Source organism: Euleptes europaea, chromosome 19 (genome assembly GCF_029931775.1).
Source record: "Euleptes europaea isolate rEulEur1 chromosome 19, rEulEur1.hap1, whole genome shotgun sequence".
In the NCBI taxonomy this organism is placed as follows: domain Eukaryota; kingdom Metazoa; phylum Chordata; class Lepidosauria; order Squamata; family Sphaerodactylidae; genus Euleptes; species Euleptes europaea.
Genome location: NC_079330.1, coordinates 25103428 through 25115431, shown reverse-complemented (window position 1 = coordinate 25115431; position 12004 = coordinate 25103428). Strand labels below are relative to the sequence as shown.

Genomic DNA, 12004 nt, shown 5'->3' with positions numbered 1-12004 from the left:
GGGTATAAATGAAGTAAATAAATTAATAATAAATGCAGCAAACTTTACACTGCAAGACCAGGGCATCCAAGCACAACTGTGCTTTTGGCTATTTCTCTATGCCCAACCATGACCCTTGCCCCAGGCCCATTACCAAATAGTATTCTGTTGACAGGGTGTTGTTTCACCCGCACAAGCAAACCCCAATTATCAAGCGCCTTGCTCTCTCTGTCACCAGGCTTTGTGACTCAGAACAAGCGCTCTCTCTCGTTCGTCTGGAATTACTAGAACCCTAAGCCTCACTTCTCAAAGAATATTTTGAAGGTTTGCTGCAGATCTCACACCTACTAATCTGTAAGAAGATGGGAGATTAAACACAGACAAGAAGGTCACTAGGATTGCCAACCTCCAGGTGGCAACTGGAGATCTCCCGCTATTACAACTGAACAGGCTTCCTCGGGAGGTGGTGAGCTCTCCTTACCTGGAGGTTTTTAAGCAGAGTCTAGACAGCCACCTGTCAGCAATGCTGATTCTATGACCGTAGGCAGATCCTGACAGGGAGGGCACCTTGGCCATCTTCTGGGCATGGAGTAGGGGTCACTGGGGTTGTGAGTGGGGGAGGTCGCTATGAATTTCCTGCATTGTGCAGGGGGTTGGTCTAGATAACCCTGGTGGTCCCTTCCAACTCTGTAGTTCTATGATTCCAGACTAGGGAGATTAGTTTCCCTGGAGAAAATGGCAGCTTTGGAGGGTGGACTCTATGGGCATTATACCATGGTGAGATCCCTCCCCAAACTGCACCCTCCCCAGGCTCCACCCTCAAAATCTCCAGGTATTTTCCAACCCAGAGCTGGCAATCCAACCCATCACTGAGAACTGTAACTGACAGATTGCACAATGGGCAGAGGGGAAAAGCATGTAGGTGCTCCCACTTCTTTTACTCATATACCTGGCACTTCGCACACATCTTAGTCAGGGCTAGAAAACCTCCACCTTGATCTGAATGGCCCAGGCCAGCTCAATCTCATTTGATCTTGGAAGCTAAGCAAGGCCAGCCCTGGTTCGTACTTGGATAGGAGACCACAAAGTCCAGGGTTGCTAAGCAGAGGCCGGCAATGGCAAATCATCTCGGTTTGTCTCTTGTCTTGAAAACCTCACAGGGTTGCCATAAACTAGCTGCGAATTGATGGCATCTTCCTGGCTCCTTTACACCTCTTGGTTCTTCTTCCAATGCCAGTCATAGGAATCCAAAACACAGCCTGAATTCTCAACCCTGCCTGAAAATCCCCAAACTTTGAGACCGGTAGAGGGGGATTTTGATGTTTTTTTGGTCTAGCCCTGACCCAACACAAAGTTTCTGTCCTCTGATTCCTTTATACCGATTTCCTGTCCAACCCTAAGCATCCTGTGCCTTAATTATGCTGTGTATTTTGACCGTCCACTTCCTGGTCTCCCCAAGTCTTTCATTACCGAAAATGTTCAGTCTGGCCAGGAGAACATGCTTCCCTTCGTTGAGAGACGAACTCGGCATGTTTCCTCAACGTATTTTTATCCCACCCTTCTCCCAACAGTGGATGCTGGAGAATATCTGTGGTGAATCCAGAGCCCTGGACTAAAGGTGTGCCGTACTGATCTCAGCCATAGCCTCTCCCCCAAAGAAGTCTTGCTCAGATGGGGGCACAGAGCCGAGAACTCAGAAGAACAAGAAGCAAGTGCCACTGGACACGGACGCATGCCTGTAGGGGAGGGAGAACAGGAAGCCTACATCTATGAGAAAACTGGGCATGGGTCCTGGGATGCTCAGGAGACAGGCAGACGCATAAAGTTTAAACAAATAAAAGGAATATATGCATTGCCGGAGCAGGATGATGAAACTAAGCAGACCGCAGGTGGGAGCTGCAGAGAAGTGGCCATTTCATTCAATAGGAACTACAGGCGAAGGGTCAGAGGAGAAACCACCGGAAAGACTGATGGCAATGCAAAGCTTTGATTCATCCAAGTGTTTATAGCCCACTTCTTTGGAACACAAAGCAGTTAACAAAACTGAAAATATAGTAACAATATTAAAACCACCACTTTCCTAAAAACAACAAAACCCTAAACAAATAACTTCTTTGGTGCTTGTCCCAAATTGTAATTTGTTTATTTACAAAATTCATACCCTGCCCTTCTGCACTCATCAGTGACACCAAAGCAGCTAGCAGCTTTAAAACATAAATAAAAATACATCACAAAAAAATCTTAAAAACAAAGCCACACCACACAAACAACTAAAACCAAGTGTGTGTGTGTGTATAAAATACTTGTTCATAAAAACAATAATTAAAACATTGGGCAAGAATAAGAGATCACTGAGGGAATGCCAACGAAACAAAAAAGACTTCGCCCACTGGCAGAAGATGACAACAGAAGGGGACAGGCAGATCTCTTTGGGGAGAGAGCTCCAGAATTTCAATGCCGCAACCAAGAAGGTCCTCTCCTGGGTTGCCACCCACCTAATATCAGAAGGGCCTCCGAAGATGACCATAGTGATTAGATAGGTTCCTAAGGGAGCAGCCGGTCCTTTAAGTATGCTGGCCCCAAGCCATGTAGAGTTTTAAAGGTGAATGCCAGCACTTTAACTTGTTCCCTGAAAACAGCCTAGAAGCCAGGGTAGATGAGCCAAGGTTGGAGTGATAAGAGTCCCTATGACTCTTGCCAGTCAACAACCTGGCGACAGCAACTGAGCTTTCCAAACACTTCTCAAAGGCAACCCCACGTTGAGCACATTGCAGTAGTCCAATGTAGATGTAACCAGGGCATGTACCACAGTGGCCAGATCTTTTCTGCCCAGGAAAGATCGTAGCTGGCTAGCCAGTCAAAAGCTGGTAAAAGGCACTCCTGGCCACAGCTGCCATTTCTTTATCTAGCAGTAGGCCTAAGTCTGACAGCACCCCCAAACTACAGACCTGTTCCTTCAAGGGAAGTGCGACCCCATCCAGAACACCTCAAGACCCAGATCAGACTTTCTGGTCACCAGCAGCACTTTGGACTTGTCAGTATTGAGGAACGCCTACCTTCTTAGCCCATGATAACATTTATGTAAGTACTTGACTTGAAGGTTCTCAAAGCATTCACGTATGTTATCTTATTAATTGCCACCACCCTGTAAGGGACATGAGCATCATGATCCTTACTGGTCTATGGACCTAGTGAGCCCACGGAAGAGACGAGATTTGAACTAGAGACTTCACAGTTCAGTCTGTTAGATTACCAACAGCTCGTCACATACAAAGTATTTGCAGAACACTTCAGAGTTTTGCATGCATTATTCTCCGTACAGGCCAGTACTATTCCATCTGGCAGACAGCTGGAGGGGAAAGACAAGCCACACCAATGAGGTGATAGACTAGGTTCAACTGGAGGCTTCCTGGTTCAGCTGAGTTTTCAAATTTTGATCTGTGCATCTTACCAAGTGAGCTCCAGTACTATGATCCAAAACAGTCATGCCCCCCCTGCCCCCACAATGCCCAAGGGGGAAAAAAGAGAAGCAATTCTTGGTGTAATTTACTGGCTAAGGAAAAACAACTTTTCTTTTCAAAGGGGGCATGAATCCAAATCCTGGATGGGAGACCTCCAAGGAATACCAGGGTCACGATGCGAAGGCAGGCTCTGGCAAACCACCTCTGAACTGTCTCTTCAGCAAAAAAAAAAAAAATTATCTGCCTGTAACTCTCGCAGGCTTAATCCTCGTGTTCACTGTTCTAAATCCTCCCCCCCCCCACGACTAATGATGTGCTCTTATATCCCATGTCCTCGACCTTGCTTTTTCATTTACTAATTGGAATCATAGTTCTGTCTTTTTCCCATACAAGTTGGGCACGTTTGCTGTCAATCATTTAGGGAAAGCGTTATTATAAATAATATCCTGTTCTTTGTGTCAGAGATGACGGCTCCTGTTCACACAAGCACCTAATCCAAGGTGCCTCGCTGATCAGGATGGGGAAAATCAACGACAGGTGCATTGCACAAAAGGCACACAACATAAAGCTGCCTTGAAATTGCCACCGGCCTGATCTTCCACAACCCGGCAACCCTCTATGCAGAGCTCCTAGGAGCCTTGCCTGGAGAAGAGTGGAGCAGATCTATGCTGCATGAGGCATTTTCAGACTGGAGAAAATATTCAAGCAGTGTTTGATTTGAAAATACAGCTGGAGCCTCAGAGTAAGGCTGGCTCAGCCTCCCACTGTTTCTGCTGCTGTGACTTCTCCAGTCTGGATGGGAGAACATCGGTCCAATTCCAAGGGCTTTTAAAATCAGGATCACATCTCTATGCACAAGGCTGGGGTACATGACATAAATCCCACAGGCTTCATGCAGCCTGGAAGAGCTATGTTGTGGCACCCTCCCCTGGGGGAGTCAGTATTCTGACCCACCCCCTGAAGCTTCCTACCGCAGCCCAGAAGGGACACAACAAAAGCTTTTGCAGGGAGGGATCAGAATACCAATTCCCAGCTGGCGTTGCTGTTTTGACCCTCCCCACCCCTCCTGGCAAGTTTTTTTTTTTTTGCTGCATACCAGCAGGAATGCAGCAATCAATTAACTGGTGTGGAGGTAAGAAGAAGAAAGTCAGAATGCCAACGCCCATCCCCTGACCAGCAAGCCTCAGATCCCGCTTTTTCCAGGCAAACTGCTTGCAGCACCTCCACTAGCACATAGCAAGATGTGTGCTGGGTGAGGAAGAGATCAGAGCAGGGGCTCCTAGCTAGTGTCGGGGGGAGATTAGAGAAGCAGCATTCTGACCCTCTCGCTCAGGATGAGAAGCTTCTCAACTCTCACATGTACGTGGGCCATAGTGGAACTGGCTAACATCATAGGATAAGAACATAAGAAATGTCCTGCTGGACTAGACCAAGGCCCATCAAGGCCAGCAGTCTGTTCACAACCAGGTGCCTCTAGGAAGCCCACAAACAAAACGACTGTAGCAGCACTATCCTGCCTGTGTTCCAAAGCACCTAATATAATAAGCATTCTCCTCTGATTCTGGAGAAAATAGATACGCATCACGACCAGTATCCATTTTGACTAGTAGCCATGGATAGCCCTCTCCAACATGAGTATGTCCACTCCCCTCTTAAAGCCTTCCAAGTTGGCAGCCACCACCACATCCTGGGGCAGGGAGTTCCACAAATTAACTATGCCCCACTTTGCTCCAATCAAGCACCATTATAGCTCGTATAACGGTTCAATTATTTTACCCCGGCATCAGGCAGTATCCAAAGCCCCGCAGTGCTTTTCAGATCACCAGAGAACCCTACTGACTGAAAGTTAAAATTAGTCTTTAAGAAAGCCCAGGTTTTCACCGAGGCATCCTTTTTCACATAAACTTTTCTTGGTTAATCAACCAGGAGTAAAAAAAAGAAGACTGCAGCCTCCTTACATGCAGCCCTTCCAATCAATACGCAGTTGACAGGGCGCAGTGGTTACGGCACTGGATATGGAAGATCCAAGTTTAAATATCCTCAGAACTGATTCAGACTTGTAGGAGAACGAGGCGGTCAAAAAGACTGCACTGTTTCAGAGTGTGTGTGTATGGAGGGGTCAGGTTTTTAAATGCCACTTTATGTGGGGGAGGGCTGCAAACAGAAAACCAGCGCAGCACAAGGCAGGGGAATCTCTCTCCCCTTTGTGTTGGCTCTGTATTCACACGGGGCACATTCTACCCCATCGACTCTGCATCCTCCTTCTCCCGCATGCCCGACTGCGAGCAGGGGATTTAAAACCCCAAGGCACGCCTCTCTGCCTCTGTTTAAGCTACCTCGCAGGGCAGTCAGGAAGCAAAACGTGACAAAAGCCCCTGTTTGGCGCAACGAATCCTTTCTAAAGAGAGGAGGCAAAAAAGGAAAAGAATCAATTACTGCTGAAACAGACGCCGCCTCGTCCTGGACGCTGCCAACGAACCACCCACACAAGGCCACATCCGACGGGTGGGCTAAGACACCCCCACGAAGGCACACACAAGCAGCAACACGGATGGGGCAAGGACACAAGCCTCCCCTTGGTTGGGCCCCCGATCCCCCACTCGCAGACGTAGAAAGGAAAGGGCAGGGCCTGCTAATTGGTTACACGGTGGCAGCAGATAAATTTAAGGCCACCTATTTAAGATTGTTTTATTATTATAACATTTTTTATTGTTTTTTATATTAAAGTAGTTCCCATCATTCATTAAGATAATTATATGATATAAACAATATTTCTCTATTCTATATAACTAATTAATTCATATATTTACGTTGACTTCCCCTTTCTCCTCCTCGATCTTTTTGATAACTTCATTGTCGCCTCTGCATTTAATTTCTAATTCAATACAATACTTCATATACAAACCAGGTTGCAATTCTTAAAATGTAAATCATTACCCCCTATTTAAGATCGCATTACGTTTTACTAAAGTTTCGAGGTTTCAGAAGTCTGGGGTTGACGTTTTAATGACACTGAGGATTTTTGTGTATTTTTTGCGGTGGTTACCCGCCCTGAGCCTGGCTTGCCGGGGACTGAGGGCGGGCTACAGATCTGAAAAATAACTAACGATAAGTAAAGATTCAGCCTCCGCCCGGCCTCCTTTGTGGGGAAGGGAGGGCGGATGGGGGGGGGCAGCAGGCAGCTATCGACTCCCCCATTCCCCCAGCAACCCCACCCCTCCCAGGGCGGCTGCTGTTGTTGTTTTAAAGGTTCTCACCCCCCCCCCAAATACATACACATACCCTCACACACATAGATGGGTCGTTTCAGCCTCCCCCTCCCCTTTTAGGCCTCACCAACCTGGACACGCAAAGCCCAGCCGCGGTGACGACGCCCCCGGCCTGCTTCTTCCCTCCCGGGTGGGAGTTGAGCCTCCAGACGGAAAGAGGGAGGGAGCGTCTCAGGCCTCGGCGCGCTTCGGCCTCCGACAGGGGAGGGAGGAAAGGGGAAGCCCAGCCGGCCGCGGGGACGGGGCGCTCGCCCGGCTTCTCGGAGGCAAAATGGAGGCCTCGCTCGCTCACACAGGCGCTGCGGCGCGGCCCCGGCGGGGGTGGGGGAGCAGAAGAGCGTCGGAGGACCCGCTGGGCAGAACGGCCCGACTCGGTTTCCGGTTGCGGCTGGATGTGGTCAGCGATACTTCCGTATTGACTGGGGCGGGCAAAAAGTCTCTTCGGGAAAGGACCCGAACCGGAAGTTCGGGTCGTTTCCTAAAGAGACTTCGGATAGAGCGGTGTTCCAGGGGCCTCGATAACCGGAAGTTCGGGTCGTTTCCTAAAGAGACTTCGGATAGAGCGGTGTTCCAGGTGCCTCGAGAACCGGAAGTTCGGGTCGTTTCCTAAAGAGACTTCGGATAGAGCGGCGATCCAGGTGCCTCGAGAACCGGAAGTTCGGGTCGTTTCCTAAAGAGACTTCGGATAGAGCGGTGCTCCAAGTGCCTCGGAAACCGGAAGTTCTCGAGGCACCTGGAGCACCGCTCTATCCGAAGTCTCTTTAGGAAACGACCCGAACTTCCGGTTCTCGAGGCACCTGGAGCACCGCTCTATCCGAAGTGAGGGGGGGAAAACCCGGATACGGCCTCCGTACGACAAGGACATCCCAACAAGTTAGGAAACGACCCGAACTTCCGGTTCTGGAGGCACCTGGAGCGCCGCTCTAGCCGAAGTCGCTTTAGGAAATGACCCGAACTTCCGGTTCCCAAGGTAACTGGAGCACCGCTCTATCCGAAGTGAGGGGGGAAAAAACCCGGATGCGGCCTCCGTACGGCAAGGACAACCCAACAAGTGCCACATAATCTCTGTACCATAGAGGCAGAAGTCGCCGCGCGTCCAGGCCCCGAGGAAAACCAGTCTTCCGCCGGAAAAGCGTGTCTATTGCCGGAAATTCCTGGGACGATGTGGGGGGTGGGTCGTTTCCCCGCCTCCGTTCCCGGCTCCTCCCGAGGCCCTTATTTCCCCGTCATTTATCCACTACCAAAATGGTGGCTTTCAGCCAGGAAGCCTCAATCCATTTTGGCCGCTCTAGTAAAAGTTGCTTTTCTCGTTCTACTTCCGGCGTGCCGGTGAGGATGGCGTCGTGGCCTTTAACCCGGAAGTGGTGCCGTTTTCCGTAGCGGTGGTGGAGGCCCTGACAGAGAGAGATGGCGTCCCGGAGTCCCGGCTGCCTCTTGGCGGCGCTGCTCCTCCTCCTCCTCGGGCCGGGCGCCGCGAGGGGCGGCTGGGTGACGTGCGGCTCGGTGGTGAAGCTGCTGAACGCGCGCCACGGAGTCCGGCTTCATTCACACGACGTCCGCTACGGATCCGGTAGGCGCCCGGGGGCGGGGGGAAGAGATGGGCAGGGGCGCTCTGCACATGCTCGGGGACGTCGATGTAGCCTTTGAAGCTGTTCGGAGCGACGCCTGTGGATTGCTAGGAAGACACGCCGAGGCAGGCAGTGGCAAACCACCCCTGAACGTCGCTTGCCTTGAAAACCCTACGGGGTCGCCATAAGTCAGCTGTGACTCTCCCTTTCAAAAGGCGGGCGATGGGGAAGCGGCTTATAAGAAGCAGGTCAGTTAGTCGCCATCCCAAGCTCTCCAGAGGATGGTGGCAACACTAACGCCTTCTGATCTGTCACGCAATCAAAGCAATATTAGTTACCTCTTACCCATTGTTATAAAATTAGTCTTTAAGAAAACCCAGATCCCAGGCGTTCACTGGGGCATCCAGCTCCTCCTGCTGAATTTTTTCACAGCTGCTGGCAAAACGTCAGGAAAGAAAATACCAAGACCACAGTTACACAGCCCAGATAACCCACGAGAACCAATGAACTCTGACCGTGAAAGCCTTCGACAATATTTTTCACAGAAACTTTTCTTGGTGTGAGCTGGGTGTACCTTGAAGATTTAAATATATGATAGTCTTTTCTCAGTTATGGGCTATACATAGTATAGTGTGCATGTAAAAGATACTATTAACAAACAAAGTGAAGCAGCTAAATTGTTTCTTGAATGGGCAGCATGATCAAATTTAAAGCTTTTACTGGGCAGGGTTGATATCCGACTGGCTTACTTGTGATTTTACATATGAGAGCTGCCGCCCTTTTGAGCAGAACGCTTCCTTTAAGCTTATTGTACCCTGAAGTTTAGTTGGGATCAGATTACCAATTTTCATTTAAAAATCATTAACAGATCACTTCAGGATACAATGGTTCCATATTAACATACCACACCCTCATTAGCACATTATCTTGATACTTACAGGACAATGGTTAGCACATTACCTTTGTTACTTTTTGCAGGACAATGATTCAGCTCAAACCCAACCCCTTTCTGACTATATATTACTCTTCCTACACACTTGACACTGAGAGACACTGTCCTTCAGTGTTACTCCTCTGAAGATGCCAGCCACAGCTGCTGGCGAAACGTCAGGAAAGAAAATACCAAGACCACGGTTACACAGCCCGGATAACCTACGAGAACCAATGAACTCTGACCGTGAAAGCCTTCGACAATATTCATTTAAAAACATTCAAACACATTTTGTTTTCTACATGGGGTCGATATGGCCTACCCTAACTCTTTGGGTGAGGGAGATTACATCTTTGGACTCTGTTACTATCATTATCAGAAAATGAAGAGGCATGTTGATTGCCAGAGGTGACATTTCTCTTATGTTTCTGTTGCTCTTCTATCCCACTATTATTAATGGCTCCTGTTTCTAACCCCCCCCCCAGACCCATTTCCTGCCTACTGCTTTATCTGTGTGATGGTCATGACTACACTGAAACGTGTTTTTCAAAGAGTGTAAAATGCATATTGCACTTTCAACGTACTTTCAGCATAAGCTTCCCTGCCCCTTTAGGCACAGTAGAAAGGTGCTGCGCAGAGGGCCCAAACTAACTTCTGTTTTCTGGTCTTGCACAGGCAGCGGCCAGCAGTCGGTGACAGGGATCGTAGCCATGGATGACAGCAACAGCTATTGGCGTGTTCGGGGCAAGACGTCCACTGTGTGTGAAAGGGGTACCCCTGTGAAGTGTGGAGAGGCAATCAGGCTGACCCACATCAACACAGGCCGTAACTTGCATAGTCATCACTTCACGTCACCCCTCTCAGGCAACCAGGTGAGGCTGAAGTGCAGGTGTGACCCACCAGCTGGAGTCTCATCAGATCAATAGTCCATCTAATTCAGCATCAATAGTCCATCTAATTCAGCATTTGGTTTCACATAGTGGTCAGCCATTTGCTCTGGAGGGCTAACAAACGGGGCATAGAGGCTAAGGCCTTCCCCTGATATACCTCCCAGCACTAGTATTTAGTGTGTGTGTAAAGTGCTGTCAAGTCACTTTTTAAAACATTTGCTACTTTCCAGTCCTCTGGTACGGAAGCCAATTTTATCAACACAATACATACCCTGGTTAGTAGAGCAACTATTTCCACCCTGTATTGCCACATCAATGGTGAGGGTAAGTTGACTATCAGTAAATAAATTAACAAATTTTTATTTGCGGCTAATATGCCAGATAAAACAGAAGTTGACTATCAGTATAAAGCTCATATTGCTTTGCAATGGGATTAGGATGCCTTAGGAAGGATTGGAACCTGTTCTGCTGCATGTCTTCCAAGCAGCAAGGGACAACCATCTGTCCGGGGTGCAGTTGACAAGGAGTATCTCCCCTCCCCAGGAACGGCACATGCTTGGGAGCATACTCCTCTGTGAGTCTCTGTCTCTCCTTGTTCCATGGTGCTCCCCAAAACTGGAGCCACATGTTGAACCCTCAAAGTCAGCAGCGGAGGGAAGAATACTTACTTTACTCTCTGAGTTGGCTTAGGGTACTCTTTCCAGAATTCTTCCCACACCTTTCAAACTGTCTTTGCTGTTAGCCATATGCTATAAAGTGTCTCTTGCCGATCGGCAGTTGAACATGCTTGGCTGACCTTCTCAGTTAAACTCTAGCCAGTGGGATAGGTTTACTCTTAATTCCCATCACAGTAGCTGTTGTCTTTGCAAGGTTTTGATGGAACACATTTCTGGGTCATTGACAGGCAGCGGATCCAGGACAGATCCAAAGAACGCTGCGTGCACTGTGTGATTAAATTGTGGAACTTGCTGCCCCAAGATAAGAGTGATATCCACTAGCTTAGATGACTTTAAAGATGAATTAGTTGAATCCAGAGAGGAGGGAAGGTCTCTCAGTGGCTGTTAGCCATGACAGCTAAAAGGAACCTTCATATTCAAAGACAGCCTACCCATGAGAGAGTAACAGGAGGAGGGTGCTTTGGCCTCTGTGTTCCTGCTTGTGGGCCTTCTAGGGCGCTTGGTTGACCTCATGGGTCTGATCTGGCTGGGCTGTTCTTTTACCCTTCCTCTTTCTCTCTCTCTCTCTCTTCCAGGAGGTCAGTGCCTTTGGGGAAGATGGTGAGGGGGACTTCCTGGACGACTGGATTGTGCTGTGCAGTGGGACTTTCTGGGATCAGGCCAGTGAGGTGCAGTTTCAGCACTCCTCCACCAACGCACTCCTCTCAGTGACGGGCGAGCAGTACGGGCGGCCGATCCACGGCCAGCGAGAGGTGCATGGGATGGCTTACGCTAGCCGAGGCAGCTACTGGAAGGTGATGGAAGGGATCTTTGTGAGGCCCACGGAGCTGCTGAAAATGGAGCTGCACCGCACAGAGCTCTGAGGGCAAAAGGGAGTTCTCTCAGTTCTCTGTCCTGTCGCTGAATGGCAGGCGTGACTTGGCCTGCAGTTTCCTCTGCAAGTCCTGCAGAAGCACCAAGACAATGTCCCGCCATGGGAGGAAGGTTTTCTGCCACTGCACAACAGTATTTTCCTTTCTCCTTGCCCTCCTCTCCTGCATTTCTTCTGTCGCTGATATTCAAGTGCCCACGTGCCTAGGAGCCAGCCATAAACAAACACCTGCGGTCAAAGCACATGTTGACTGTTCTGTGGGTTTGAGCCCAGTTGCGTATACTCTGAGAGTGGGAGCAGAGATCCTACTGCAGATTTTGTCTGAAAGGCCTTAATTAGGGCTGTCGCCATCTCGCTG

The 12004-nt window shown here is 49.2% G+C and overlaps 1 protein-coding gene across 1 annotated transcript; it reads left to right on the top strand.

The window, feature by feature from the left end:
- The first annotated feature begins 8116 nt into the window (after positions 1–8116).
- SDF2 (stromal cell derived factor 2) lies at positions 8117–11652 on the top strand. The gene is made up of 3 exons (XM_056865284.1): positions 8117–8279; positions 9884–10080; positions 11351–11652. The coding sequence occupies exons 1-3, from the start codon at positions 8117–8119 to the stop codon at positions 11636–11638; spliced, it is 648 nt and encodes a 215-aa protein (XP_056721262.1). The 3' UTR covers positions 11639–11652.
- Positions 11653–12004: the final 352 nt, after the last annotated feature.

What these genes read in the sequence shown, in the direction of transcription:
- SDF2 (XM_056865284.1), top strand. Translation starts at nt 8,117, where the DNA reads ATGGCGTCCCGGAGTCCCGGCTGCCTCTTGGCGGCGCTGCTCCTCCTC. An exon ending in CGACGTCCGCTACGGATCCG is followed by an intron (nt 8,280 to 9,883) that starts GTAGGCGCCCGG and finishes GGTCTTGCACAG; the next exon opens with GCAGCGGCCAGCAGTCGGTG. An exon ending in CACCCCTCTCAGGCAACCAG is followed by an intron (nt 10,081 to 11,350) that starts GTGAGGCTGAAG and finishes TCTCTCTTCCAG; the next exon opens with GAGGTCAGTGCCTTTGGGGA.